At 38.9% G+C, this 26,474-nt stretch overlaps 1 protein-coding gene and 1 long non-coding RNA gene across 5 annotated transcripts in view; one reads left to right on the forward strand and one right to left on the reverse strand.

Moving 5' to 3' along the window:
- Nucleotides 1-4,770, reverse strand: part of LOC124717319 — a 28,344-nt gene extending 23,574 nt beyond the window's left edge. Inside the window, exon 1 of the long non-coding RNA XR_007005732.1 lies at nucleotides 4,700-4,770. This is a non-coding gene — a long non-coding RNA (uncharacterized LOC124717319). The remainder of the gene's footprint in view (nucleotides 1-4,699) is intronic.
- Nucleotides 1-26,474, forward strand: part of LOC124717318 (glycine N-methyltransferase) — a 97,769-nt gene that overhangs the window by 9,269 nt on the left and 62,026 nt on the right. The window contains exon 2 of one of the 4 annotated variants that reach the window (XM_047244152.1): nucleotides 20,090-20,254. The exons of 2 other annotated variants lie outside the window; for them this stretch is intronic. In XM_047244152.1, coding sequence (XP_047100108.1) covers nucleotides 20,236-20,254 — 19 coding nt within the window. In that variant the 5' untranslated portion in view covers nucleotides 20,090-20,235. Of the gene's footprint in view, nucleotides 1-18,338; nucleotides 18,379-20,089; nucleotides 20,255-26,474 lie in introns of those variants that run through there. One more of the 4 variants, XM_047244151.1, reaches the window with a different exon arrangement.

Below are 26,474 nucleotides of genomic sequence, written 5' to 3' on the forward strand. Positions count from 1 at the left end.
CTTGTGCATAGTATCTACGTGAAATGTGTTACGTGTTAGTAGAACATAAGTTGTTATTTTCTCTCTCAACAATTTTTCCACGTCATTTCGTTGCGCTAAACTTAAGAATCCAACAGGTAATGAGCCTCGCACTGAAGGAACGCTAAGTAATAAATTTCACGGTGACGTGTTTTTCCGCAAAAGTGTGCAGATGACCATATAAAATTGCACTGTGTATATTGTGAGTAAAAGCGATTGTTAATATGAATATAACACAGACACTGCAAATTGAGCGGCTTGTAGGTTGCGACAATTGCGCAACTTGGTAATTTGTCGTTGAGGCTTACTTGCGTTTGGTTGACCTGTAGGACGTCGGAAAAGGTGCATTGAAACGTAGAGTCAAGTTTTTCTACTAAGGACCGGAAGGCGAAATCAAAAATAATACTTTTCATTGATCCAGTACAATATGATCACATAGAAAAGGTTGTGTCAGCAAAGGAGGTATGGGACAAACTGAAAAACGCGTTTGAAGATGGATGTTTAAACAGAAAAATAGGATTACTTCGCTAGCTGATAAGTACAAGACTGAACAAGTGCAAAAGCGTGGACGAATACTTGTATAAAATAATTTCAATCTCAAATCATTTGAGGAATATTAGTTTTGAAATTGCAAAAGAATGGATTGGTACGTTATTGTTAGCTGGACTACCAGAGAAATATTGATCCATTGTAATATATTGATTATTCCTTGCTACTGTAGTGTTATCTTGAAGCTGTGAGAGAGGAGGACAGGCGTTCCAAGGCGCGGAAGCAGAGACGATGCTGCGGGCAGACGAAACTACGAGAGATATTGTTACATGAAGTAAACCGTAAGGGGAGAGCCTTGCGAAAATGCAGACGCCCCCAGACGCGGTCCCAGGGCGTTAGTTACTCCTCAGGGAATTAACATGTAACTTTATATGTCGTCTATACGCTGTAGTAGGTTGTCACCATAGAATTTTGTAACCAATAGGCACCTACTAGTGTATAAAGCCAGCTTGATACCAGCCCTGAGAGCAGCAACGTCAGTAGACTCACAAGGGTTAGAAAGAGAGTGAAAACGCCAAAAACCGTTGCCTAGCAGTCTATACTCCGGGGAGCCTGAGGGGCGGGGATAAATGACATAACAATAATGTTGCAAGACTTATTTGTCAGAGCAGTTACGTTTAGCTTTCAGCTGACCAATGTTGGTACCAAATACGGACTTACTTAGTGCAACAGTATTAAAATCCCCGCCTTACGAGCAGTAGAGGGGACCTAACTAAACCGCGATTGGCAGGCGCCTGCAAGAGACCTACGGGATTGGCTGAGTGGCTTTAAGTGGGAAAAACAGTGTCCCCACGCGACTCTTTAAAACCCCTAGATTCCGCATTTTGGCAGAGTTCTCAGTCAGACGATCTGGGCGCAGAATCCGCGTCCGTCGACTCCAGCCTCGGTCCAGCTCCGCGTAAGTCTGCTCTCTCACTTGGAGTGCCTCAGTGAACAGTGTCACATTCAGTATGTTTTGTTTTGCAACTAAGTTGTTGCCTTAAGATGCTGCTAGTGTTTACTAATGTGGTCGGCATCCACTCCTGGGACTTCTGCACTGGTTTCTGTTGTAACAGTGTTATTCGTGCTGTTTCTAACCCTAGAACTAGCCTCCACTGTATTAGTAAGTCCTGCCTGGAATAAACAGCTATTTCAAAACCATGCTTGTCCAAGAGTCTCCACAACGAGTTCCCTACCGAGTCTCACCACCTGCATTTCTGGTAAATGCCTGTACCAGTGTTGGCTCAGATAGAAGAAAACAATAAAATGTCTTCACATTGAATTGTCTTCTGCCTTCTGCTCTGTACCGCTCGGGAGCGCAGACTGACCAGCAATCCCTTTTTCTCTCTCCCACCTATGTCAGGACACGACGCTATTTTGGAAAGTTCGGGAATAATTACAGTGGATATTGTGAAGGCAAAGATTACACAGAATGTGAGAAATGATTAAATGAACCAGATTCTTATGCTCCAGAAATACAAATAGCGTCGGCTTTATACTCTAAATACAAAAAGAAGAAGTCAATAAAATGTTTCAGATGCCAGAATACTGAAATTTTTCATGACAGTGTAATGGAAGGTTGAGTATTAAAGAAAAGAATTCTAGTAGTCACGGGAGGAAGACTACCCATAAAGGTAAGGCATTTTTCTGCTTTTTATTGTCTTAGTGAAAAATGGTTCAAATGGCTCTGAGCACTATGGGACTTAGCATCTGAGGTCATCAGTCCCCTAGAACTTAGAACTACTTAAACCTAACTAACCTAAGGACATCACACGCATCCATGCCCAAGACAGGATTCGAACCTGTGACCATAACACTTGCGCGGTTCCGGACTGGAGCGCCTAGAACCGCTCGGCCACAGAGACCGGCTGTCTTAGTGAAGCGAGTGATGATCATGTAGAATGGTTTCTAGATTCAGGGGTATCTGTGCATATTATTAAAGCTTCATCAGTCTTGTATGATGTTCACTCAAGGACCGACACTGGAATTTCTACAGTTGTCAGGTCTAAGTAAAAATGTGAACTCACAGGAAATGTTGATCTTAAATTGCTAGTGAATTGGGAAAAACAAATTGTTACTGCTCATGTTGTACATTATGTGAAGAACATGGCAACCTACGGCTACTAATAATGCAATAAATTTACATGTATACATTACATATACAATCTCTAATACATTTGTGACAGAGTAATACTACACTCAGATTCAGCATGCAGAAGCTAGAGTTCTATTTACAAAGAACCACTGTTACTAATGCATGGGAAAAGAAGTGCAAATATGGGATAAAACAACGTCACTAGAAAGAGAAACTTCCGCTTAACACTACGGAAGCGTAAGCGATAAGAAAAAAATTGGAAGGTGGGTGGGCACTGCATGTGCGTAAGCACTGCATCTTGCTCATGTTAAGTAACGTAATTTTACATTAAAGCAAGCTGGCAATCTCTCATAGAAGATCAGTAATAAATGCAATCATTTTAGAGGTATACATTAAATATAAAATTACCTGTAAAACATTTATGTAGCAGGGTGACACTGAACGAAAATTTAGTGTGCAGAAGACAACAATTCTATTACCGGTACCGTACAACAAATTACTTATATTACAATTTTTTTAGAATACCAGCTGTAGAAACATTTGGTGGAAAGATGACGAAAAATGAAATCCAGCAACATAAAATGTAAGTAACTGAACAGTAGAGAGAAAATATTTTGAGGAAAACTGCACATTCGCCGATGTTGGCGGAGATCAGTAAACACGTACTACAGTATGTGACCTAGAACAACAGTTTAAAGCCATCAAGGAAGCGCTTACTAGCGAGCTGCAACTGATCGTTAACATGATCCTGTCTCTCTTATAGCCAGAGGTTTATAAATTTCACGTGCTCCTAATAAATCCAATTTCCAGCGTTTTATTTCCTTACGTAAAAGTATGGTTTCTTCTAATTCCCTCGGAGAATGGTCTGAAATAAGTAAATGTTCAGCAAAATAACAAGAGTCTTTCACAAATTCAGGCGCTTATAAACTCGTCTGTTAAGGATTGCCCTAGCTATTATATAGGGCAGACTGGTAGAGCTGTTGCGTAAGAAATGAGGAAATGTTCATAATCCTTCTAATTCCCTCGGAGAATGATGTGAAATGGGTAAACGTTCAGCAAAAGAAGGATTATGAACATTTCCCCATTTCTTACGCAACAGCTCTACCAGTCTGCCCTATATAATAGCTAGGGCAATCCTTACAGACGAGTTTATAAGCGCCTGAATTTGTGAAAGACTCTTGTTATTTTGCTGAACATTTACTTATTTCAGACCAGTCTCCGAGGGAATTAGAAAAATCTGTAATTTTACGTGAGGAAATAAAAGGCTGGAAATTGGATTTAAGAAGAACTTGAAATTTATAAACACCTTGCTAACAGTGTGGATAACGCCCTTGGACGATCAGTTGCAAGTGTGGATAACGCCCTTGGACGATCAGTTGCAACTCGCGCTGGTAAGCACTTCCTTGATAGCTTCGAAGACCTGCTCACGGTCGCATAGTAAGTGTTTACTGATCTCCGCTAACTTCGGCGAATGTGCCGTTTTCCTCAAAATAATTCCTCTCTACTGTTCAGCTACTTGCATTTAATATTACTGGGTTTCATTTTTCCTGGTCTTTTCATCACACATTCTGACAGTAGGTATTCCAAAAAATTGCAACAAAAATATTTTTTTGAAATAGAATTGTTATCTTCTGCACACTAAATTTACGTGCAGTATCATTCTGATACATAAATGTTTTACAGGTAATTTTATATTTAATATATACCTCTAAAATTATTGCATCCATTCCTTGCTCCTAAAAGAGACTGCCATTATGCTTTAATGTAAAATTACGTTACTTAACACCAGCAAGACGCTGTGCTTATATGCATGTATACAGGGTGTTACAAAAAGGTACGGCCAAACTTTCAGGAAACATTCCTCACACGCAAATAAAGAAAAGATGTTATGTGGACATGTGTCCGGAAACGCTTAATTTCCAAGTTAGAGCTCATTTTAGCCCACAGCTTTTCCGACATCGCCTGTCGATGACTGAAACCATCACATTTATATTCAGAGGTATACCAGCAACCAAAATAATGTAACTTATTACTTCATGAGACACGAATCAGATGTACCTCTCAGTCGCATCACAACAGCACAACAGCTGGTGTTCATGTTAATGATAACCTATTAACCTCTAAGCATTACACCAAAGAAACTGATATAGGCATGCGTATTCAAATACAGAGATATCTTAATATACAGTATACGGCGATGGGGTCGGAAACGCCTATACAGGGTGTTACAAAAAGGTACGGCCAAACTTTCAGGAAACATTCCTCACACACAAATAAAGAAAAAATGTGTCCGGAAACGCTTAATTTCCATGTTAAAGCTCATTTTAGTTTCGTCAGTATGTACTGTACTTCCTCGATTCACCGCCAGTTGGCCCAATTGAAGGAAGGTAATGTTGACTTCGGTGCTTGTTTTGACATGCGACTCATTGCTCTACAGTACTAGCATCAAGCACATCAGTACGTAGCATCAACAGGTTAGTTTTCGTCACGCATGTGGTTTTGCAGTCAGTGCAATGTTTACAAATGCGGAGTTGGCAAATGCCCATTTGATGTATGGATTAGCACGGGGCAATAGCCGTGGCGCGGTACGTTTGTATCGAGACAGATTTCCAGAACGCAGGTGTCCCGACAGGAAGACGTTCGAAACAATTGATCGGCGTCTTAAGGAGCACGGAACATTCCAGCCTATGACTCGCGACTGGGGAAGACCTAGAACGAGGACACCTGCAATGGACGAGGCAATTCTTCGTGCAGTTGACGATAACTCTAATGTCAGCATCAGAGAAGTTGCTGCTGTACAAGGTAACGTTGACCATGTCACTGTATGGAGAGTGCTACGGGAGAACCAGTTGTTTCCGTACCATGTACAGCGTGTGCAGGCACTATCAGCAGCTGATTGGCCTCCATGGGTACACTTCTGCGAATAGTTCATCCAACAATGTGTCAATCCTCATTTCAGTGCAAATGTTATGTTGCTGTGTGTTTCCATTCCATGATTAATGTGATTTGAAGAGAAGTAATAAAATGAGCTCTAACGCGGAAAGTAAGCGTTTCCGGACACATGTCCACATAACATATTTTCTTTCTTTGTGTGTGAGGAATGTTTCCTGAAACTTTGGCCGTACCTTTTTGTAACACCCTGTATAGCGCCTATTGCATTCCAATTTTCTCTTATCGCTTCCGCTTCCGTAGTGTTAAGCGAAAGTTTCTCTTTTAATGTTGTTGTTCTAGCTCATATTTGCTCGTCTTTCCCCATTCCTTTGTAACAGTGGTCCTTTGTAAATGGAACTCTAGCGTCTGCACGCTGAATTTACGTGCAGTATTTATTACTCTGTCAGCAAATATATTAGAGATTGTACGCGTAATGTATACCTGTAAACTTATTGCATTATTAGTAGCTGCGTAGAAGAAATTTTCTTACTTTAACGTAAAATGCTGTTGCTTAACACAAGGAAGGCGTTGGTCTTACACACATGTTTTTAGCGCCCTCTGCATGCCAATTTTTCCTTATCGCCTGAGCCTGTACGTTTGAACAGCTGGCCTTTGTGTCTGACATTGCGAATACGTACGTTATGCATATATATTTTTCTTTGGCTTCCTGTTATAATTTTATACATACAATAGATTTTACCAGTGGGTGAATACATTTGTGCGTTTATTCTGACGTACGCTGAATATAATCTAGCTGCTGTCTTAAGCCATGGCACATGATGTATCTGGTTTTTATATCAATTTTATGTATGACAAGAGCTGCTCGGCTTTAGGTAATGTAACGTACCACTATGTGGTGTAACAAGTCAGTATGCTTATCTCACAAATATTTTTCTATTATTAATATTTTGTTATGTATGTAAAAATAGTTTGTAACCACTTATATATATTTTTTGGGCCCACTCCTTCCGAAGAAGATATTTTTATAAATATCGAAAGATAGGTCAAGGGCTAAATAAACCTTTGGTTTGCAACTGGTTGGCTGCTTTTTTCAACATTTTCAAATTTACGCAGCTGCTGAATAGCAGCCATGTAAAAGATTTTGAAATGAACACTGTGAGGTGTATTTGCAAGGGAAAGATGTCAGACTGCCATTTCGATCGAATTAAAACAGATTTATGGAAGTCTTGCAACTAATTCATACAGGTCGCTGTGAACCCATGGAGAATAAATGCCTAGGAGGTAACTACTATTTCTTGACATTCATAGATGATTTTTCTAGATACATTCATGTTTACCTTACAAGTACCTAGGATCAAGTGAATGATGTATCTGCTGTTTATTGCAAAGTGGCCAAAAGACAAACTGGGAAGAAAATTAAAATTATTAGATCAGACAATGGATCAGAATACCTAAACAGACAATTTAAGGTACTGTTGAATGAAATGGATATCAGGCATCAGACTGCCATTCGCCATAGTCCCTCTCAAAATGGAGTTGGAGAATATGTCAACAGAACCAGTGTAGAGAATGCAAGAAGTATGTTAAGCAAAGCTGGGTTACCAAGTGCTTTTGGGCAGAGGCCGTGTCAGTGTGGTGTATTTAATTAACAAATCACTTACCAAAGATGTGAGAATAGACACGTTATGAAGAATGGAATGGAAGGAAGTGGACCAAAGGCACGCAAAAGTCTTTTGATGTGAGGCCATAGTTCAGATTCCGAAATCATTAAGAGGTAAGTGGGACGCAGAATCGCAGAAATATACTTTTTTGGCTACTGTTAGGATTCAAAAGGATACAGGTTTTGTAATCCTGTGAATAAGAAGATAATAAGTAGTAGAGATGTAGCATTTTTAGAGAATTCTAAACATAAAATAAAGGAAAATAGTCAAAATAATACAGTAATTCAACCAAATATAGGGTGTGATAATGCTGAAATAGAGATGGAAACGGAAACAGAGGAAGATGAATAAAGATAAATCTGATATGCTACCTGAGAAATGAAACTGAGGAAGAAGATTCGATAGAGGAAGAGAGTTTACGGCGTTCTACATGTAGAAAAAACAGAAAAGATATCCAGAGTATGAAATGTATGTTTCTCAAACCTTCAACAGTCGATGAAACCTTGGCTACTACTTATGCTCAAAGTTGGAAAGAGGCTACCGAAAAAGAATGACATTCATTTTTGGATAATGTTCCATGTGAATGTGTTGAGATGACCGAAAATAAAGAGCCACTAAGAACAAGGTGGATATTCAATATTAAAAATCCTTAGAGTGCAGTACCAAATTCAAGGCTAGATTGATAGTAAAAGGATACTGCCAGAAACAAAGAATAGATTATCGGAAGACTTTCTCACCAATGGTGAAATATTCATCATATTACAATCTTGGCCATATGTATAGATGATTTTTTTATGTTTTGACCAATAATGAATATGAAATGGACTTTTTAAAAAACGGTTATGCTCAGAATTTAATTAGCATGACTTAAGGGGAAGTTAATCAGTACTTAGGCGTGAAGGCTCTAAGAAGTACCAACAGAGAAGAATTATGAATTGCTCAGTCTGTGTATACAAGAAATATATAAGAAAAGTACAGTACAGAAAATTATGAACATATTTCTACTCCAACGGAAAATAATGCAAAACTGTTAATAACTAGTGAGGACAAGAAATTTAAGGAAAGTGTACCCTACTTGTAAGCTGCAGGAAGTCTACTGTACTTAGCACAGACTTCGAGACCAGACATTGCATTTGCCGCAAATGCTGTAAGCAAATTTTGCGATGGTCCAAGAAAAAAACATTGGATGGCAATCAAGAGAATATTCAGGTATTTAAAGCGAACTACTTCTTATAGGCTAAAGTATTCTAAAACGGGAAATGTACATTTAGAACAGTATAGTGATGGAGATTGGAGAAATGAGCTCGAAAGCAGACACTCCGTCACTAGAAGTTGCTTTAAACTAATGGGAGGACTGATATCCTGGTCATGTAAGAGACAGAGGACAGCTGCTTTGAGCACCATGAAAGCTGAATATTTGGCCTTATCCTCCACTATCGAAAAACCACTTTGGATTAGAACTTTGATGGGTGAAATAGAGTCTCTTACAAAAATAAAACCAGTTGTGATATTTTGTGATAATATGGGGCTATTAAACCTGCCAACAATAGTGTCACCAGTGTGAGATACAAACATATTGACATGAAACATTACATTATAAGGGATCACTGGGAGCATGGAAATATAACCATCAATTATCTATCAACAGAAGAAAAGTCATCAGATCTCCTAATCAAGCCTTCCAATAAGGACAAGTTTCAGAAGTTGGTGAAACATTATGGTCTAACCTGTGATGCGTAGTGTTCAGTATCTGAAAAATATTTGTTCAGGAGGGGAGTGTTGGATATATATGAACAAAATATTTTTCTAGTGTGTATAGTTGTGCATAGGATACATTGTACCTAGTGCATTAGACCTCTGTGAACTGGTATTCTAGGGTTTTTGATCGGCAATGAAGCCTCGTGTGTACCCTGTTTATAAAATGTGTTATGTGTTAATAAAATACAAATTTTTATTTTATCCCTAAACAATTTTTCCACATCTTTTTGCTGCGCCAAACTAAAGACTCTATACAGCACTGAAAACTATAAAGTTGTACTTGATAAAGAGCAGTGAAATAAGCTCTTTCGCTGGTGTCGGACATATCTTTTGCGTCATGTCGTTCAGGTAATGAAGACATCGTAGGCCTTAACCTATCCTTAGTAATTAGGTCCATACTTTATGGCAATGTGTGGCCGCAATTGTGTTGTCATCAATATTGCTGCAAAATTTGGGATAGCTGGGCAATACTGCAGATTGCTCAAGCTGCTGCAGGTACAGCTCAGGTGTTACCGTCAGGAATATCTGTATTGTGGAGCAATACCTATCTCTGTACTTGTCTAAAAAAGCATCCCTCTGAGTGAGAAAACTGTTCCATGCAAAAAAGGTTTCAACTTGACCAGCATGTCAAGATAAGTATTCATACCGCAAAAACGCAAAGGAAAGACCTATGACAACAACTTTTGACAGTGGCAAGTAGCAGTAGCAGTGATTTAAGCTCCAAAGGTAACCAAAAATACATGGATCTATATTAAACATTCATTGCAAGTAATATTCCTCTTCACAAACTTACAAACCCTATCCCTAAAGGTTTCCTGTGCAAATATCGCTTAAATCAAAATATACCAGATGAAAGATAGAGATGAAAAGGTGAAGGCAGCAGAGGATCAAGTAGGTAAAAATACGAGGGCTAGTAGAAATCCTTGGGTAAGGCCGGTATTACACTATCATATTTCTTTGACAGAGATTTGATCAAAGATATCATCAAATATTCGTCAAATTTGTTTGACAAAGATTTTTGACGTCACACTAAAAAGGGGTATTACACTGTCGTCATATTATTCATCAAATTTCAAGATGGCGGACAACAACCTGTTACGTGCTGCAGTTTCTAGTACCATAATTGCACTGTGTGTTTTTGGAAGAAAAGCAGCGGGAAAAAAGGAAACATACTTTTATAAAGCCATAAGTAATACGTCGAGAGAGTAAAAGCATTCAGCAAAATGTGTTACGAGAGCTGCTATGGAGGACGTAAATTACTTACGAAAGGGTAGGAGTGTATTTCAGTATTTGCTCAATAAATTGGCTTCTCATATCATAAAAGAGAATACACTTTTGAGAAATGCTTTACGCGCAGAAGACAGGCAAACTGTGAAATTGGTATGTCTTGACACAGGAGAGAGCTACTTCAGTTTACAATGCAGCACTCAAATATCACACTGCACATCAACCAAAATAATTCCAGAGGTGTGAAGCGATTTGGCAATATGTGAATGTAAATAAATGTTTAGTACACTATATGGGCAATAATAAGTAATTTTATTTTTTAATAATGGAATTAGTGTTCCAACACCTGTTGTTATTGTTGTGATCTTCAGTCCTGATACTGGTTTGATGCAGCTCTCCATGCTACTCTATCCTGTGCAAGCTTCTTCATCTCCCAGTACCTACTGCAGCCTACATCCTTCTGAATCTGCTTAGTGTATTCATCCCTTGGCCTCCCTCTACGATTTTTACCCTCCACACTGCCCTCCAATACTAAATTGGTGATCCCTCGATGTCTCAGAATGTGTCCTACCAACCGATCCCTTCTTCTAGTCAAGTTGTGCCACAAGCTCCTCTTCTCCCCAATCCTATTCAACACCTCCTCATTAGTTATGTGATCTACCCATCTAATCTTCAGCATTCTTCTGTAGCACCACATTTCTAAAGCTTCTGTTTTCTTCTTGTCAAAACTATTTATTGTCCATGTTTCACATCCATACATGGCTACACTCCATACAAATACTTTCAGAAACGACTTCCTGACATTTAATTCTATACTCGATGTTAACAAATTTTTCTTCTTTAGAAACGCTTTCCTTGCCATTGCCAGTCTACATTTTATATCCTCTCTACTGAGACCATCATCAGTTATTTTGCTCCCCAAATAACAAAACTCATTTACTACTTTAAGTGTCTCATTTCCTAATCTAATTCCCTCAGAATAACCCGACTTAATTCGACTACATTCCATTATCCTCGTTTTGCTTTTGTTGATGTTCATCTTATATTCTCCTTTCAAGAATCTTTCCATTCCGTTCAACTGCTCTTCCAAGTCCTTTGCTGTTTCTGACAGAATTACAATGTCATCGGCGAACCTCAAAGTTATTATTTCTTCTCCATGGATTTTAATACCTACCCTGAACTTTTCTTTTGTTTCCTTTATTGCTTGCTCAATATACAGATTGAATAACATCGGGGAGTGGCTACAACCCTGTCTCACTCCCTTCCCAACCACTGCTTCCCTTTCATACCCCTCGACTCTTATAACTGCCATCTGATTTCTGTACAAATTGTAAATAGCCTTTCGCTCCCTGTATTTTACCCCTGCCACCTTCAGAATTTGAAAGAGAGTATTCCAATCAACATTGTCAAAAGCTTTCTCTAAGTCTACAAATGGTAGAAACGTAGGTTTGCCTTTCCTTAATCTTTCTCCTAAGATAAGTCGTAGGGTCAGAATTGCCTCACGTGTTCCAATATTTCTACGGAATCCAAACTGATCTTTCCCGAGGTCAGCTTCAACCAGTTTTTCCATTTGTCCATAAAGAATTTGCGTTAGTATTTTGCAGCTGTGACTTATTAAACTGATAGTTCGGTAATTTTCACATCTGTCAGCACCTGCTTTCTTTGGGATTGGAATTATTATATTCTTCTCGAAGTCTGAGGGTATTTCGTCTGTCTCATACATCTTGCTCACCAGATGGTAGAGTTTTGTCAGGACTGGCTCTCCTAAGGCCGTCAGTAGTTCTAATGGAATGTTGTCTACTCCGGGGGCCTTGTTTCGACTTAGGTCTTTCAGTGCTCTGTGAAACTCTTCACGCAATATCATATCTCCCATTTCATCTTCATCTACATCCTCTTCCATTTCCATAATATTGTCCTCAAGTACATCGCCCTTGTATAGACCCTCTATATACTCCTTCCACCTTACTGCTTTCCCTTCTTTGCTTAGAACTTGGTTTCCGTCTGAGCTCTTGATGATCATGCAAGTGGTTCTCTTATCTCCAAAGGTCTCTTTAATTTTCCTGTAGGCAGTATCTACCTTACCCCTAGTGAGATAAGCCTCTACATCCTTACATTTGTCCTCTAGCCATCCCTGCTTAGCCATTTTGCTCTTCCTGTCGATCTCATTTTTGAGACGTTTGTATTCCTTTTTGCCTGCTTTATTTACTGCATTTTTATATTTTCTCCTTTCATCAACGAAATTCAATATTTCTTCTGTTACCCAAGGATTTCTACTAGCCCTTGTCTTTTTACGTATTTGATCCTCTGCTGCCTTCACTACTTCATCCCTCAAAGCTACCCATTCCTCTTCTACTGTATTTCTTTCCCCCATTCCTGTCAATTGTTCCCTTATGCTCTCCCTGAAACTCTGTACAACCTCTGGTTCTTTCAGTTTATCCAGGTCCCATCCCATCATCTGATACCTTTTAGTATCTCCAGGGTTCTTCCATGTATACAACCTTCTTTTGACAATGTTGACTGGAATACTCTCTTTCAAATTCTGAAGGTGACAGGGGTAAAATACAGGTAGCGAAAGCCTATTTACGGTTTGTACAAAAACCAGATGGGTGTTACAAGAGTCAAGGGCCATGAAATGGAAGCAGTGGTTGGGGCGGGAGTGAGACAGTGTTGTAGCTTATCCCCAGTATTATTCAATCTATATATTGAGCAAACATTAAAGAAAATAGAAGAAAATTTTGGAATTGGAATTAAAACCCATAGAGAAGAAATAAAAACTTTGAGGTTTTCCAGTGACAGTGTAATTCTGTCAGAGACAGCAAAAGACCTGGCGGAGCAGTTGAATGGAATGGACTGTGTCTTGAAAGGAGAATATAAGATGAACATCAACAAAAGCAAAACGAGGACAATGGAATGTAGTCGAATTAAAACAGATGATGCTGTCAGAATTAGATTAGGAAAGCAGCAGATGAGTTTTGCTATTTAGGGAGCAAAGTAACTGATGTTGGTCGAAGTAGAGAGGATATAAAATGTACACTGGCAATAGCAAAGAAAGCGTTTCTGAAGGTGAGAAATTTGTTAACGTTGAGTGTAGATTTAAGTGTCAGGAACTCTTTTCTGAAAGTATTTGTATGAATTGTAGCCCTATCTGAAAATGAACCGTGGACAATAAATAATTTAGACAAGAAGAGAATAGAAGGTTTCGAAATTTAGTGCTACCAAAGAACGCTGAAGATTAGATGGATAGATCACGTAAGTAATGAGGGTGCACTGAATAGAATTGGGGAGGAGTAGAGTTTGTGGTACAACTTGACTAGAAGAAGGGATCGGTTGGTAGGACATGTTCTGAGGCATTAAGGGATCACCAATTTAGTATTACAATCGTAGAGAGAGACCAAGAGATGAATACACTAAGCAGATTCGGAAGGATGTAGATTCCAGTTGTTACTTGGAGATGAAAAAGCTTGGACAGGATAGAGTAGCATGGAAAGCTGCATCAAACCAGTCAATGGACTGAAGACCACAACAACAACAACAACAGCCAGATGAATCAGAATTGCATTAAAATTACGTACCGGCAATTTACCTAGGTGGTCTGGAAGGAATACGCAATAAACTCAAGGACAACATTATTTTAATTCCAGTTAGCGAAACTACGGACACTTGTAACCATTACATTACAAATTTATTTGTTGATGCGTTAAAAAAAGAGCCTTCTTCTTCCTATTTAGTGGCCTGCAAGAACTTGAAGACACAAATCATTCTATTACCGCCAAATTTGTGACTGAGGATATTAGAAAAACATTTATAGAACATTATGAGGTGAACAGGTTTCTGTGTTTCTCTCGGATACTGCTCCATATATGATCAAAGCAAGAAAAACCCTCCAAGTATTTTATCCCAGTTTGATTCATGTGATGTGCTTTCCTCGTAGAGTACATTGCCTAGCTGAAGAAGTACGATCCACGTTTGGAAATGTAAATAAACTGACTTCATCACATCAAGATCTACAAATAAAAAATACCAAAGGTGTCTGTACCTCCCAAACCAAAGGCAACGCATTGGGACATGTCAGTTGAAGCTGTGTTGTTTTGCAGTGAACATTTTGAGCCCATCAGAGGCATAGTAAACGACTTCGGTAGTGTAATGTCTTTGGCAGTTTGCCAGTGCAAGGAGGCATTTAATGATTCCAGTATTAAAAAATGTTGCTGTGATTTTTTCCATATACCTGCGTGTATTAAAAAGTTAGAAACTCAAGGTTTGGCGTTGAATGAATCTATTCAGTTAATGAAAAGAATTAGTCTAGGGAACACTACGTTGTCGGAGGTATTCCCAAGAAGACTTAAAAAAAGTTTGAAAATAACCCAGGCTTTTAACACTTGTTTCAAGTTGATGGTTTTAGTAGTGGGACAGGTGAACTTCGGCAAGAAACAATAAGTGTAACACAGTACCCAATCTAAATACTGCCCAGGTGCTTTATCTGATGTAGTGTGGTCCTTTTCTGCAGAGGAAAATGTTTTGAGTGATCGGAGATACAATCTTGCTACTACACATTTGGAACAGTACCTTATTGCCTATATTTACAATAGTAGTAAAATGTAAGATAATTTGTAAACTATCCTTTCGTCTGACAATATTATTTACATGTTAATGCTTTTAAAAAAATTCCTTAATGTACGATGTTTTTGAAATAAAACATTACGGATTCTTGTATATGCTTTTCTGCTTGCGATATATCTAGAAGTAGGACCTGTGCATATCGATTGTGTCGCACAGATAACTCCATCTCTTTCGCTTGTTACCAACAACAATATCAAAGGAGGAATAATATTCGATACACGATGTGCATCTTCTTTCGGAATTTTTTTAAGAACTTATTTCAAAAACGACCCTGCCTAACCTCTACCACAAAGTACACAGATAATGAGATCAACATGCCAAATATCCCGATTCTTCGCATAGTCGGCCAACTTCTTCGGAATCGATATATACAGATCCAACTTCGAGACATATCGCACACAGTAGTTACTATTTTTTTTTATTATTCAATTCTGTTTGTTTCGTTACTTTTCATGCGTATTTTAAGCATTTATATTTGCTTACATATTTTGAGTTTTTATGTTGCGTATAATCCGGTTTAGTCAGAGTGGTAGCACATTACGTTGTGTGACCGGATTTAGGATCGATCTCTCTAAACTTCTATATACACTCAGTTGTGCGGATTATGTCCCTAGGTATTGTATCACATCTTACCATCATTACGTCAATGGCCCGTCGTTCCTGAATAACAAAGAAAGGCCTGTGATCTGCTGGCGGACTTTAGCTGCAATGGCAAGTGTAACTTAAGAGACCTCGCCATAGCTTAGTGACTGATTTAATGGGAAAATATTCTAAGGCTGGTGGGTACAAATCCTGCCGCAAGCAATTTCTTTTACAGCCTGTCATCATTATTTTTATTCGTTTAGGTGTAGCTGCGTGATGTGATACACAACCATATGTATCTTTCCGAAAAGCTGATACCAGCGTAAGGGAGGATCACTGTTAATTTCATCTATAAATTCTGAATAGAATGTAGTCCTACTTTCTGACGTAATTCTTTCATTTCTCTTATATGTAGGCCAAAATTGACCGGGAAATCCAGTTTAATGGTTTTGAAAGAGGTGTTGTGAGAAAAACGGCAGAAGATTTTTATTTGATACAAAAAATTGTTCCCAGTCTGAAGTGATTTCACTCGAGGAAAAGATAGGCTGGACATGGGGCATAATATCTCCAAGGAACGTTTTGTTGTCGATGGGATTTATTTCAAAAATGTGCAAAATAAATGGACTTTCTAGTTAGAGCGTCGAAGCATTATAGATTGGCGGTCACATTTCATTGTAGAAATGAAACATATTAGGGAAGCACTGAGTTAAACGTTTTATCTGGATGAAATATGAACTGACAGCAAGAGGACATTTAGGAAACATTGGCAAAAGGATAATGTTACTGGCGTTATGGAATGGGGAACCTCCTAAATAATATACTTATTGTTGTAAATGTTAGTTCTAAGCAGAAGTTCGTCAGGGAAGCCGAACTAAAATTCTGAGCAAAGTCATCCACAGGTGGCTACCATGGTCAGATTAACCTACAAAACTTTGAGGGATTGTTCATGAATTTGGTTTTCCCAAATCTCCCCCTGAACTCAGTAATTCTGATGGACAACGCTTCATACCACAACAGCCAGGTGGAAAAACCACACATGCGGTATGACACAAAAGCGAGGATGTTGGAAAAAATGAAATGATCGTATGTCAGTGTTGAACGGGATGTCCCAGTCGGTTGCTTGATGAGCAGCAGAAATCTACAAGTAAGTTATATAAATTGTCTGTACTCCAAGACATCTTAAGTGCAGTACACATCAAACTAGAAAAAGATGTAACGCTGATAGTGAATTTTATCTAGACATATAAGGAAATGCCAGAACAGGTTAAGATATTAACAAAGGAGGTAGATTAGTTGAAGTTACGGCCGCCGAGTGCAAATTATTTCAGTCGGCGCGACATTGGACGACTTGCGGCCGCTGGTGACGATGAAATGATGAGGAAGGTAACTCAACACCCAGAAAATCTCCAACCCAACTGGGAATCGAACCCGGGCCCAGTACATGGGAGGCAAGGACGTTACCACCCAGCTAAGCAGGCAGACGAGAATTATGGAATGGATGCAGAAGAGGAATGTTGAATGTAATGACAGCATGAGAAAGCAGGCCCTGTTCTCTTTAATTCAAGAAAACAGATTTGTGAAGAAGTTGCATGTGGATGACGAAATGGCAAAGAGAAAGACCACATGGTTTTCCACCTGCCTCTACATAATTGCGACTTCAGTGCAGTGGAACTAGTTGTGGGCAAAAGTTACGAGACTCTTTTGGAAGTGAAATACTTCTAGCGATATGTCAAACGAGAATTAGTTTAGAATTGTCAGTAATATTTTCTGGCAGTAACTGCTAAAGACTGGCAAGCATACTGCAGGAAATTCCAGCACCTGGAAGCAGATTTATGGAGGCGCGGCGTTGTTGTGGAACTCGCGATAGTCCAATTCATTATTAATCCTGCCGAATCGGGCGGTAGTGACTATAACAACAACTCTTGGACAGATGAGATAGCCAATAAGACAGTTTCTGAATGATTCCTGTTTTTTTACGATTCTTATGTGTTTTATTATTATTTTTATTTTATAGTTATGTATTGCATATGTTAATAACGAATTTCTCATCACTCTTTCTTATTGCCACAATGTAACTTTTATTCCTGGCTCTTTATTTCGAATTGCCTTTGAGAACTAATAAGGAATTAGTAGCAGCAAGTACCTTTATTTCACACGATGCCATCAATTACGATAACACGAATCTTATAAGCATTTCTTACGCCCCTGTCCCTCTGTTTTTACTTTCATATATGCTACGGCCGTGGCCATACATAGCAGTTGTTATGGCGGCCAACAGATGGCAGTGTCGGCCTTTCTTGGAACATATATTTAATTGTGACGGCAAGTATGTTGTCAGCACTGAGTTATGTATCTCTGCTTGTTCTTCCCGCACGTCCCATGCCATTGGACAGCGATGTATTGCGATTCGTTGGGCTTCGTCCACTCCCCACCATGGCGCATATGCAAGGTATACTTTGGCGCCCTCGATAGGCGGGGACTCCCCCTTGTACCTGTAAATTTTATCGTTTGAAAGCAAATGAATAATAATGATGAAAGCATGGAACGAGAAAAGTTAGCTGTCGTCTCCTATGCTCCAGGTTCTCTTTAAAGATTGGTAGCATTATGACTTGGTCCTGAATTTTGCAAAGGAGTTGAGATTCAATTCTACAACAAAAATTTAAACCATAGGGCATGACCGGCTAAGACAGCGAATGGTAGGTACATCGACTTAAAGGATTTTTGTTTCCGTGTCCTGTTACTCACAATGCGTTCTACAATGCAATAATGCTAAGTCCATTGTATTGTTTAGGAAAAAAAAAAAAAAAAAAGAAACCACACAGGATGGCAACGAAAGGAAACAGTACGTAGTGGCCCGAAGTCATCCGACTTGTAACGATTCCTCCGCTCCCGCTAAAGTACCGAGAAAATTGTGTGTAGTTCATGCCATTGTTTTCCTTGTTCGGCATACCGGGAAACATTAGCGCTGCATATGGATGGCGTCGAAACTGCAGAAAACAGGTATATTTGCTCCTCTGAGAAACTTTTTTTCGTGTAAAAAAAAAAAAAAAAAAACTTTTTTTTTTCAGGACAGCAGTAATTTTGTGTAAATGGTGTTTCACTGTATATAGACAGCTAATAGTGCCTGCATAAAGTTGGAACTGTTCTGCAAAAGCATCAACTGAATAGAATTAGAAAAGATTTTTCGAAGCACGGTTACGGTAGCTATTATTACTCCTAATATACAGATACCGTTTTAAAGAAAACAGGGAGATAGAAAGTACTGTAGCTCAACATCCCTCCCTGTCATCGTAAAATCTATAAAGAATATAACTCCCATGCATAAAACATCAAACGACTTATTACGAATCGGTTGATGTGTGTTTTATTTGACGTTAACCAAGTGAAATCTCACTAGTTGAACATGCAAAGCCCTACTTATATTGTTATTAGTTTCGGAATATTTACTCCTAGTTTAGTAAAATTTAGAAGAGGTATGTAATTGTGTGTAAAGCATGTTTGACCACGGTGTTTAGCGCCCGGAAACCTCAAACCACACACACTAAAGCATGTTTGACAATGGCAAGTGCTCCAGTTATCAAACACTGGGTCATTGTAGTCTGGGTGCCTGCTCACCATTTTAAACGGAAGTTGGTTTTTACGGACATTTCAATGGTTTTAACACCACATTTCCTGAACCGTTCGTCGTAAAATGATACAGCTGTCCAGAGACATTGGGTGGTATATGTGGATACAGTTCGCAAAATTAGTTACGAAGAGAATTAGCAGTCAAGAAGTAATAAATTAAAACGTTGTGCCTGAGGCTGAAGTTTTACTGCGCGAACAGCGAAACTACGCGACAGTACGTGATAACATTTTTTTGCTGTCATCATTTTCTGCGGGGTGTCAACGGGTAAAAGTTTCGAAAGGTTTGAAATTACGTGTGAAGTTTGTTGGAAGTGGCTACGTGGATAATGTGCGCGCTGTGAGTTACTGCTGCCTCAAGATAATACAGTTCGTAAAGTATTACATGTATTGTTATGTTAAGCCTTTAACGTGTGAGTAGATTTTCGGAGGAACCACCCAGAGTCAGCCTTAAGCGATGAAGGGGAATCATGGGGAACAAACTTGGTCAGGAATTTGAACGGTTGGTCCCCTGTCATAGAGGAAATGTGAATTCCATCTGTATGAATATTTTTGGACAATTATTAAATCTCTCATCTACTGTGTTGCGCTTGGTAAACTTCGCCTAGCTATGCATTCAAACTGTGTGAATATTTTTACGCAGTTATTAACCCTTAAACGGTCGATAGTACATAATTAGAAACATCCACTCTGGGAGACCTGATTCTTCCTCCTCCTCCTCATTTTCAAACTGTGTGAATATTTTTAGGCAGTTATTAACCCCTAAAGAGAAACATAGGTCGATTGTACATAATTAGAAACATCCAGCCTGGGAGACCTGATTCATTTTTTTAGATTTATCATTTTTAATATTTTATTAATGTGTTTAGGGTACTATTTTTGTTCTTTTCACATGAAACATCAAATGGAGTATTAATAAGGTTTATTCATTCAAAATTAACTGAGGTTATTAAACAGATATTGTGCTTCATTGTTACTGAAGACTAATATTGTAACTGTTTATAAAAGCTTGTAACTGTTTGTAAAAACCAGTGTTATGTTCATTTCTGATTGTACATGTGGTTCACGTTTTGCTATTACATTCCAGACATATTGGATTTTCTTTCGGTCTTAGGAAGATGGACACTCAGAGCAGGTCTTCCTCATCTCAAATTTATTGCTTGATACTTCACCATCTCCTCCAGCAATAGATTCCTCATCATAGATTTCTTGTCATATGAGGTCTTCGATATCATGGGGCAGATTGGGAATGGTGAGTCGTCTTCTAATGTGTGATTCTGTTGGAGAGTGGACCAAGGTTTAGATGAACCTTATGTTTTTCATGACATGGTTTTGTCAGTAGCACAAATAGAGTATGAAACTGTTTAATTATGTTTATAAGTGTGTAAAAAAAGAGCTGGTGACCATCTCTTACATCCAGAGTGTGTAGCCTATCTTTTATCTTCGTTTAATAGGAGATTATTTCAGGCTTCCTCTTGTTAGAATCCACCACTTTGCTGTGGTGCTTGGAAGCTGTCAGAATAACTGCTTTGCTCTTCTTGGGAACAACAGACAACAAAGTAACAGATAACTCATTTGTGAAACAATAGAAAACTGATCCTGTTGGATTAGATTTATCAGACTTGAATTAGGCAGAATGACAGTTTGATTTTTGTTTTTCATGGTTTCTACAAATGTCAGAAATCTTTTTCTCAGTTCTTCCACCAGTCCATGCATGAAAATCAGTTATCTCCAGTGAAATTTCTGTTTGATCCCTCAGTAGGTTTGCACAAGCGCAGTGTTGCTTGGGGAGGTTTTCTTCTCGTCTTCATTTAGCCCAATGCCATCACTGTCGTCTCCAGTATAAATGTAAGCTTTGAAAACATATGAACTAAATGGGCCAGCCATTCGTTGTACCTTGATGCCATACTTGCTGCGTTTCTTTGACATATACACACGAAATCCACACCTCTCTCAGAAAAGCTCAAATGTTTCGTCAGCTGTCCCATTCTCACTAAGGCAATTCATCTGCTGGGAATTGTTCAGTATTTCAGAGATGATAGCTGCACACTCACTTTGCTTCCTTACCTAACGTGTGGTAGAATCGTCAAACTGTGGGAAGTTGATCAATATTTCAAACCTTTAGACAGACATCTTTTTTTGAAACATTGTCTTTCAGTCAGGTCCTTGGCGAAACAGAGACATGACATTTTCATGTCCAGATTTGAAAATGGACACAAATGTTTGTACACCAATGAGGGCAGGAATTTTTACAGAATCAGTGTTATGATAGATTGATCTGTTGCATCAATCAGGCTGGTTCTCACTGGCAAAACATTGCTATTTGTATGTAAAAAAATGCCGTCAGTTGTAGCTTGGTCAGACAAACGCTCCCAAATTGCACAAATGTTCAGATTATGCTGTTACGCTATTCCAGACAAATACAATTGACTTTAATACAGTTTCTTCCCTTATTGCGGTATACTGTGAAAAAAATATGGGAGACTGTCCAGTTTGAGATTATGTAGTACTTCGTACTCCTTTTAATTTTATCTGGTTTCACTCAATTCCTGCTCCACTGTTTCATTTTTATTGCGCCTTAGATTACTATTTTGTACATTATGACAGTACGTCACCGCAGGAAGAGTTAAGTCTTAATTATTCGAGTGTGTATTACAGCTTGAGCTCATAGCATGTGGTGCACTCTATGTCAGTCCGCTTAAGCACTGGACTCAGATGCTTTGTGCTTAGTTTGGCATTTGTCTGTGCGATAGCTGTTCATGTTTAAATGGATTTTAATCACATTGTCCTTATGTGACTCGAACACCTCAGCTGGTGACAGATGTAACAATTTTTAGTTAAAGTAATATGAGGTAACTCCTGGTTCTTCTGAAACTGATACTAACAAATAGTATCAAAACATGGGTCAAATGTAAAAATAGATAAAAATTGGCAACTGACAGGCTGTGTACTTTATTAATTGGAAACTTAATTGCATTTACTGCTGACAGCCATGTTCAGGATTCTGAAATACAGTTGACTTAAGGCAACAGAAGTAGATATCAAGGGACACACACTGGCTGAGGCTCTAATTTGAAGTCCTGGATATCCAGGTGGATAGTACGATGAGAATCCACCACATTGAGGATAATTTAATAAATGGCTCAGTTTTTCCAGTAGTCACGCTCAGCCGCAGGCAAGATTACTAGTTTGCTTTCACTCAGTTGTGTCTTATGGTATAATCTTCTGGGACAGAGGTTCCCAACCTTTTTGGCTGTGTGGACCACGTAGTTTGTAAATATACAAATAAAAAATATAAACACACATGAATAGATACGTATATACAGTGTGTAACAGGTAAAAGTGCAGCAATTTTTATATGTGCTAGCCCAACATGTGCACACATTTGTGCGTTGGTTGTTTTTCTCTGCGTTGAACAATATTCCGACAAACATGTTACAAACTTTATGACCCGGTTTATGCATAGCTACACTGCGTCACTAAATGGACTATACCTGTCCGAGATAGACTGTTTTGTGACCACACTTCAACACCTGAGCTTCTGCCCATGGTAAAATAAGCATTACTAGCTTGCTTGTGCTACATGTATGTGAAGTACCAACCATCCCAACAACATATGACACCAATAGAAATGTCTGCAATTATACCCATTAAACCCTGTGTGTGTGTGTGTGTGTGTGTGTGTGTGTGTGTGTGTGAGAGAGAGAGAGAGAGAGGGAGGGAGGGAGAGTGTGTGTGTGTGTGTGTGTGTGTGTGTGTGTGTGTGTGTGTGTGTGTGTGTGTGTGAGAGAGAGAGAGGGAGAGAGGGAGGGAGGGAGTGTGTGTGTGTGTGTGTGTGTGTGTGTGTGTGTGTGTGTGTGTGAGAGAGCTAGTTTTAAAGTTGGTGTTTGAGTTAGTTTAAGGATTAGCCTTTCGATGATTCAATGTTTCTACTGTCCCGTGAATAGTCTTTTTTATTTCTAAATTATTTGAATGAATATTAATGTGCCTACAAGATTTTTAGCACTTGGTACACGATAAAATTCATGAATAGATTATGTTTCAGCACTGGGCTACTATAATAATAATAATAATAATAATAAAGTAGTAATGATAAAAAAAAAAAACAAAGTAAATAAAAAGAGAGAAAATCAGAGATTTTAATAGAAGAGTAGACTTGGAGAAAGCTTTTGACAATGTTGACTGGAATACTCTTTTTCAAATTCTTAAGGTGGCAGTGGTAAAATATAGGGAGCGAAAAGCTATTTACAATTTGTACAGAAACCAGATGGCATTTATAAGAGTCGATGGACATGAAAGGGAAGCAGTGGTTGCGAAGGGAGTGAGACAGGGTTGTAGTCTCTCCCCGATGTTATTCAATCTGTATATTGAGCAAGCAGTAAAGGAAACAAAAGAAAAATTCGGAGTAGGTATTAAAATCCATGGAGAAGAAATTAAAACTTTGAGGTTCTCCGATGACAGTGTAATTCTGTCAGAGACATCAAAGGACTTGGAAGAGCAGTTGAACAGAATGGACAGTGTCTTAGTGTCTTGAAAGGAAGATATAAGATGAACATCAACAAAGGCAAAACGAGGATAATGGAATGTAGTCAAATTAAGTCGGGTGATGCTGAGGGAATTAGATTAGGAAATGAGACACTTAAAGTAGTAAATGAGTTTTGCTATTTGGGGAGCAAAATATCTGATGATGTTTGAAGTAGAGAAGATATAAAATGTAGACTGGCAATGGCAAGGAAAGCGTTTCTGAAGAAGAGAAATTTGTTAACATTGAGTATGGATTTAAATGTCAAGAAATCGTTTCTGAAAGTACTTGTATGGAGTGTAGCCATGTATGGAAGTGAAACGTGGATGATAAATAGTTTGGACAAGAAGAGAATAAAAGTTTTTGAAATGTGGTGCTACAGAAGAATGCTGAAGATTAGATGGGTAGGTCATATAGCTATGAGGAGGTGTTGAGTAGAATTGGGGAGAAGAGGAGTTTGTGGCACAACTTGACAAGAAGAAGGGACCGGTTGGTGGGACATGTTCTGAGGCATCAGGGGATCACAAATTTAGCATTGGAGGGCAGTGTGGAGGGTAAAAATCGTAGAGGGAGGCCAAGAGATGAATACACTAAGCAGATTCAGAAGGATGTAGGTTGCAGTAAGTACTGGGAGATGAAGAAGCTTGCACAGGATAGAGTAGCATGGAGAGCTGCATCAAACCAGTCTCAATACTGAAGACCATAACAACAACAACAATAAAAGAGTTAATACTAAACAGGTAAAATTTAAAATTAAACAACGAAAGTCAGTATGAACATGGTTCTAAATACAAAGGCTAGGGGCAGAGTCTTGTTCTATGTGCTCTTCTGTGATGTCAGACCGTGTTACCCTCCTTCTCTCTTGTAGCCATCACTATTCTTGTGCTACAAAACAGTGCGAGAATGATATCGGAACTGTTTCTGACACAGTATTACAGCTGATGTGTGACAAATACACCGTAGAATTAACATTTCTTAGCTCCCTCCTGCACCCACACCCCTTTGATGTACCTTCACTCATGATGCGCGCAGTTTCAGATCTCACGTGTCTGTACAGTTCACAGGCCCTCTTATAGAGGCCACCTCTGTTGGCCCCCTTTCTTGCTTTGGTGAGCTGCCAGGGAGACATTAGGCCTACTATTATCAATTGGTGAAAGAACCCAAAGCAACAGTATCGTCGAGGTGATTGATGCAGTCATGCACAGAGGCTGTCAGCTTACCCATCGGCTTCTTATCAGTGACCATTGGTGTAGCCTATTCACTGGAAGAAATAGGCTGAATGTCATCGAGCGACAGCAGTCTAATTCGGTCTTGACAGTCGGGGAATATGGTACCCATGCTACGTTTGGTGCTAATTATTTCAAAGAATATATTGTTTCTGCCAAAACTGTATTGTATTTATTAACCTTTCCATGTCTCATTGGGTCATTAAATAACTGCAAGCTGATGATCAGTACCCTAAAGGGACTTAAGGTTATTAGAGATGACCTCTCTGACACTTGACTTCCTAGGCACTCATTTAACCATAATGTACAGTTGACCCCTCTAACAAAAAACTTTTCTGAATATTTGGAAGAACGCACACATCTGCAAGAATGGTAGCAAAAGTGATCCACGAAGTTCCCAGTCAATATCTTTGACATTCAGTTTCTGTGTAGTCTGAGAATGTATTGTGAGCTTAAATGTCCTCCATGCTGAGCAACATCGATTCCTAACACATCAGTTAGCCAAACTCAGTCATTTCCCACACGACTTGCTGAAAGTTGTGGACTGAGGGGCTTGGGTATATGCAGTGTTTCTTCACTTCTGAAAATCGTTTGACTCAGTGTTCAACCACTGCTTATTGATGAAAGTATGATAATATTGGGTACCCGACAAAATATGTGACTTCGTTGAGGTATTCTCGGTCAGTGTCACTGACAAATGTTAAAGTATCCTCAGGCATACCACAAGAAAGTCTGTTGGGAGCATTACTGTTTGTATTGTGTATTAATTAACGACCTTGCAGACTGTGTAAAAAAGCTGGACAAATATTCAGTCAGGTACATAGAGTCTCTCCTCCCCTCCTCCCCTCTGCCCACCCTCCCACAATTTGACTGATCTAATGTTGCTCTCAAAGAATTCAGTCCAGTTTCTTTAGCTTCTCCATTATGCTCTGTTGTGTGTCAAACAAACCTGTGACCTCTTTGTATACATCTAGTGTACCACCCAGTATCCTTCCGATGGCCCCAAGTCCAACACCTGTTTACTTACAACTGGGCCCATGTCATAATTCATTTCATATCTCTACAATTTGAAACACACAGGTGTTTGTATGAGTTGACTAATTCCGTTGTGACTTGTTGATATTCATAAAATACTTAGTTTCTCTTCATTTTGTGAAGTGCACAATTGTACATTTCTGAACATTTAAGCAAGTTTTTCACCATTTTAAAATCTTACTGTGATCTGACTGGCTATCTGTGCAGCTTTTTTTTTCAGTAGTACTTCACTGCAGGTAACTGCTTGATCTGCAAAATGTCTGATGTGTATGAATATTGCCTGGGAGGTCAGTAACATGCAAGAGAAACAGTAAGGGTGCTAACACACTCCTCTGGTGCATGCTCAAAATTGCTTCTACATTTGACGATGACTCTCCATGTGAGTTGATTTGCTGTGTTCTCCCTACCGAGGAATTTTCAGTTCGGTCACAAAGTTTGTTCAGTACCCCAAATGACCATACTTTCATTAATAAAGATTTGTGTCATACTGAGTCAAATGTTTCTCAGAAGGTAAACAGTATTGCCTCAATCGATGGCCTTTGGGATGTCACATGATAAAAGGGCTGGTCGGGTTTTGCACAGTTGATGTTTTTGGAATGTCTCTGTAAGTCCTCTTTGTACAGATGGTTATGGGACCTCAGCCGTTCAGTATAAAATGTTGAACCAAAACACCCTTAGCAGTTTAAATT

The sequence above is a fragment of the Schistocerca piceifrons genome, chromosome 9, assembly GCF_021461385.2.
Source record: "Schistocerca piceifrons isolate TAMUIC-IGC-003096 chromosome 9, iqSchPice1.1, whole genome shotgun sequence".
Classification (NCBI taxonomy): Eukaryota; Metazoa; Arthropoda; class Insecta; order Orthoptera; family Acrididae; genus Schistocerca; species Schistocerca piceifrons.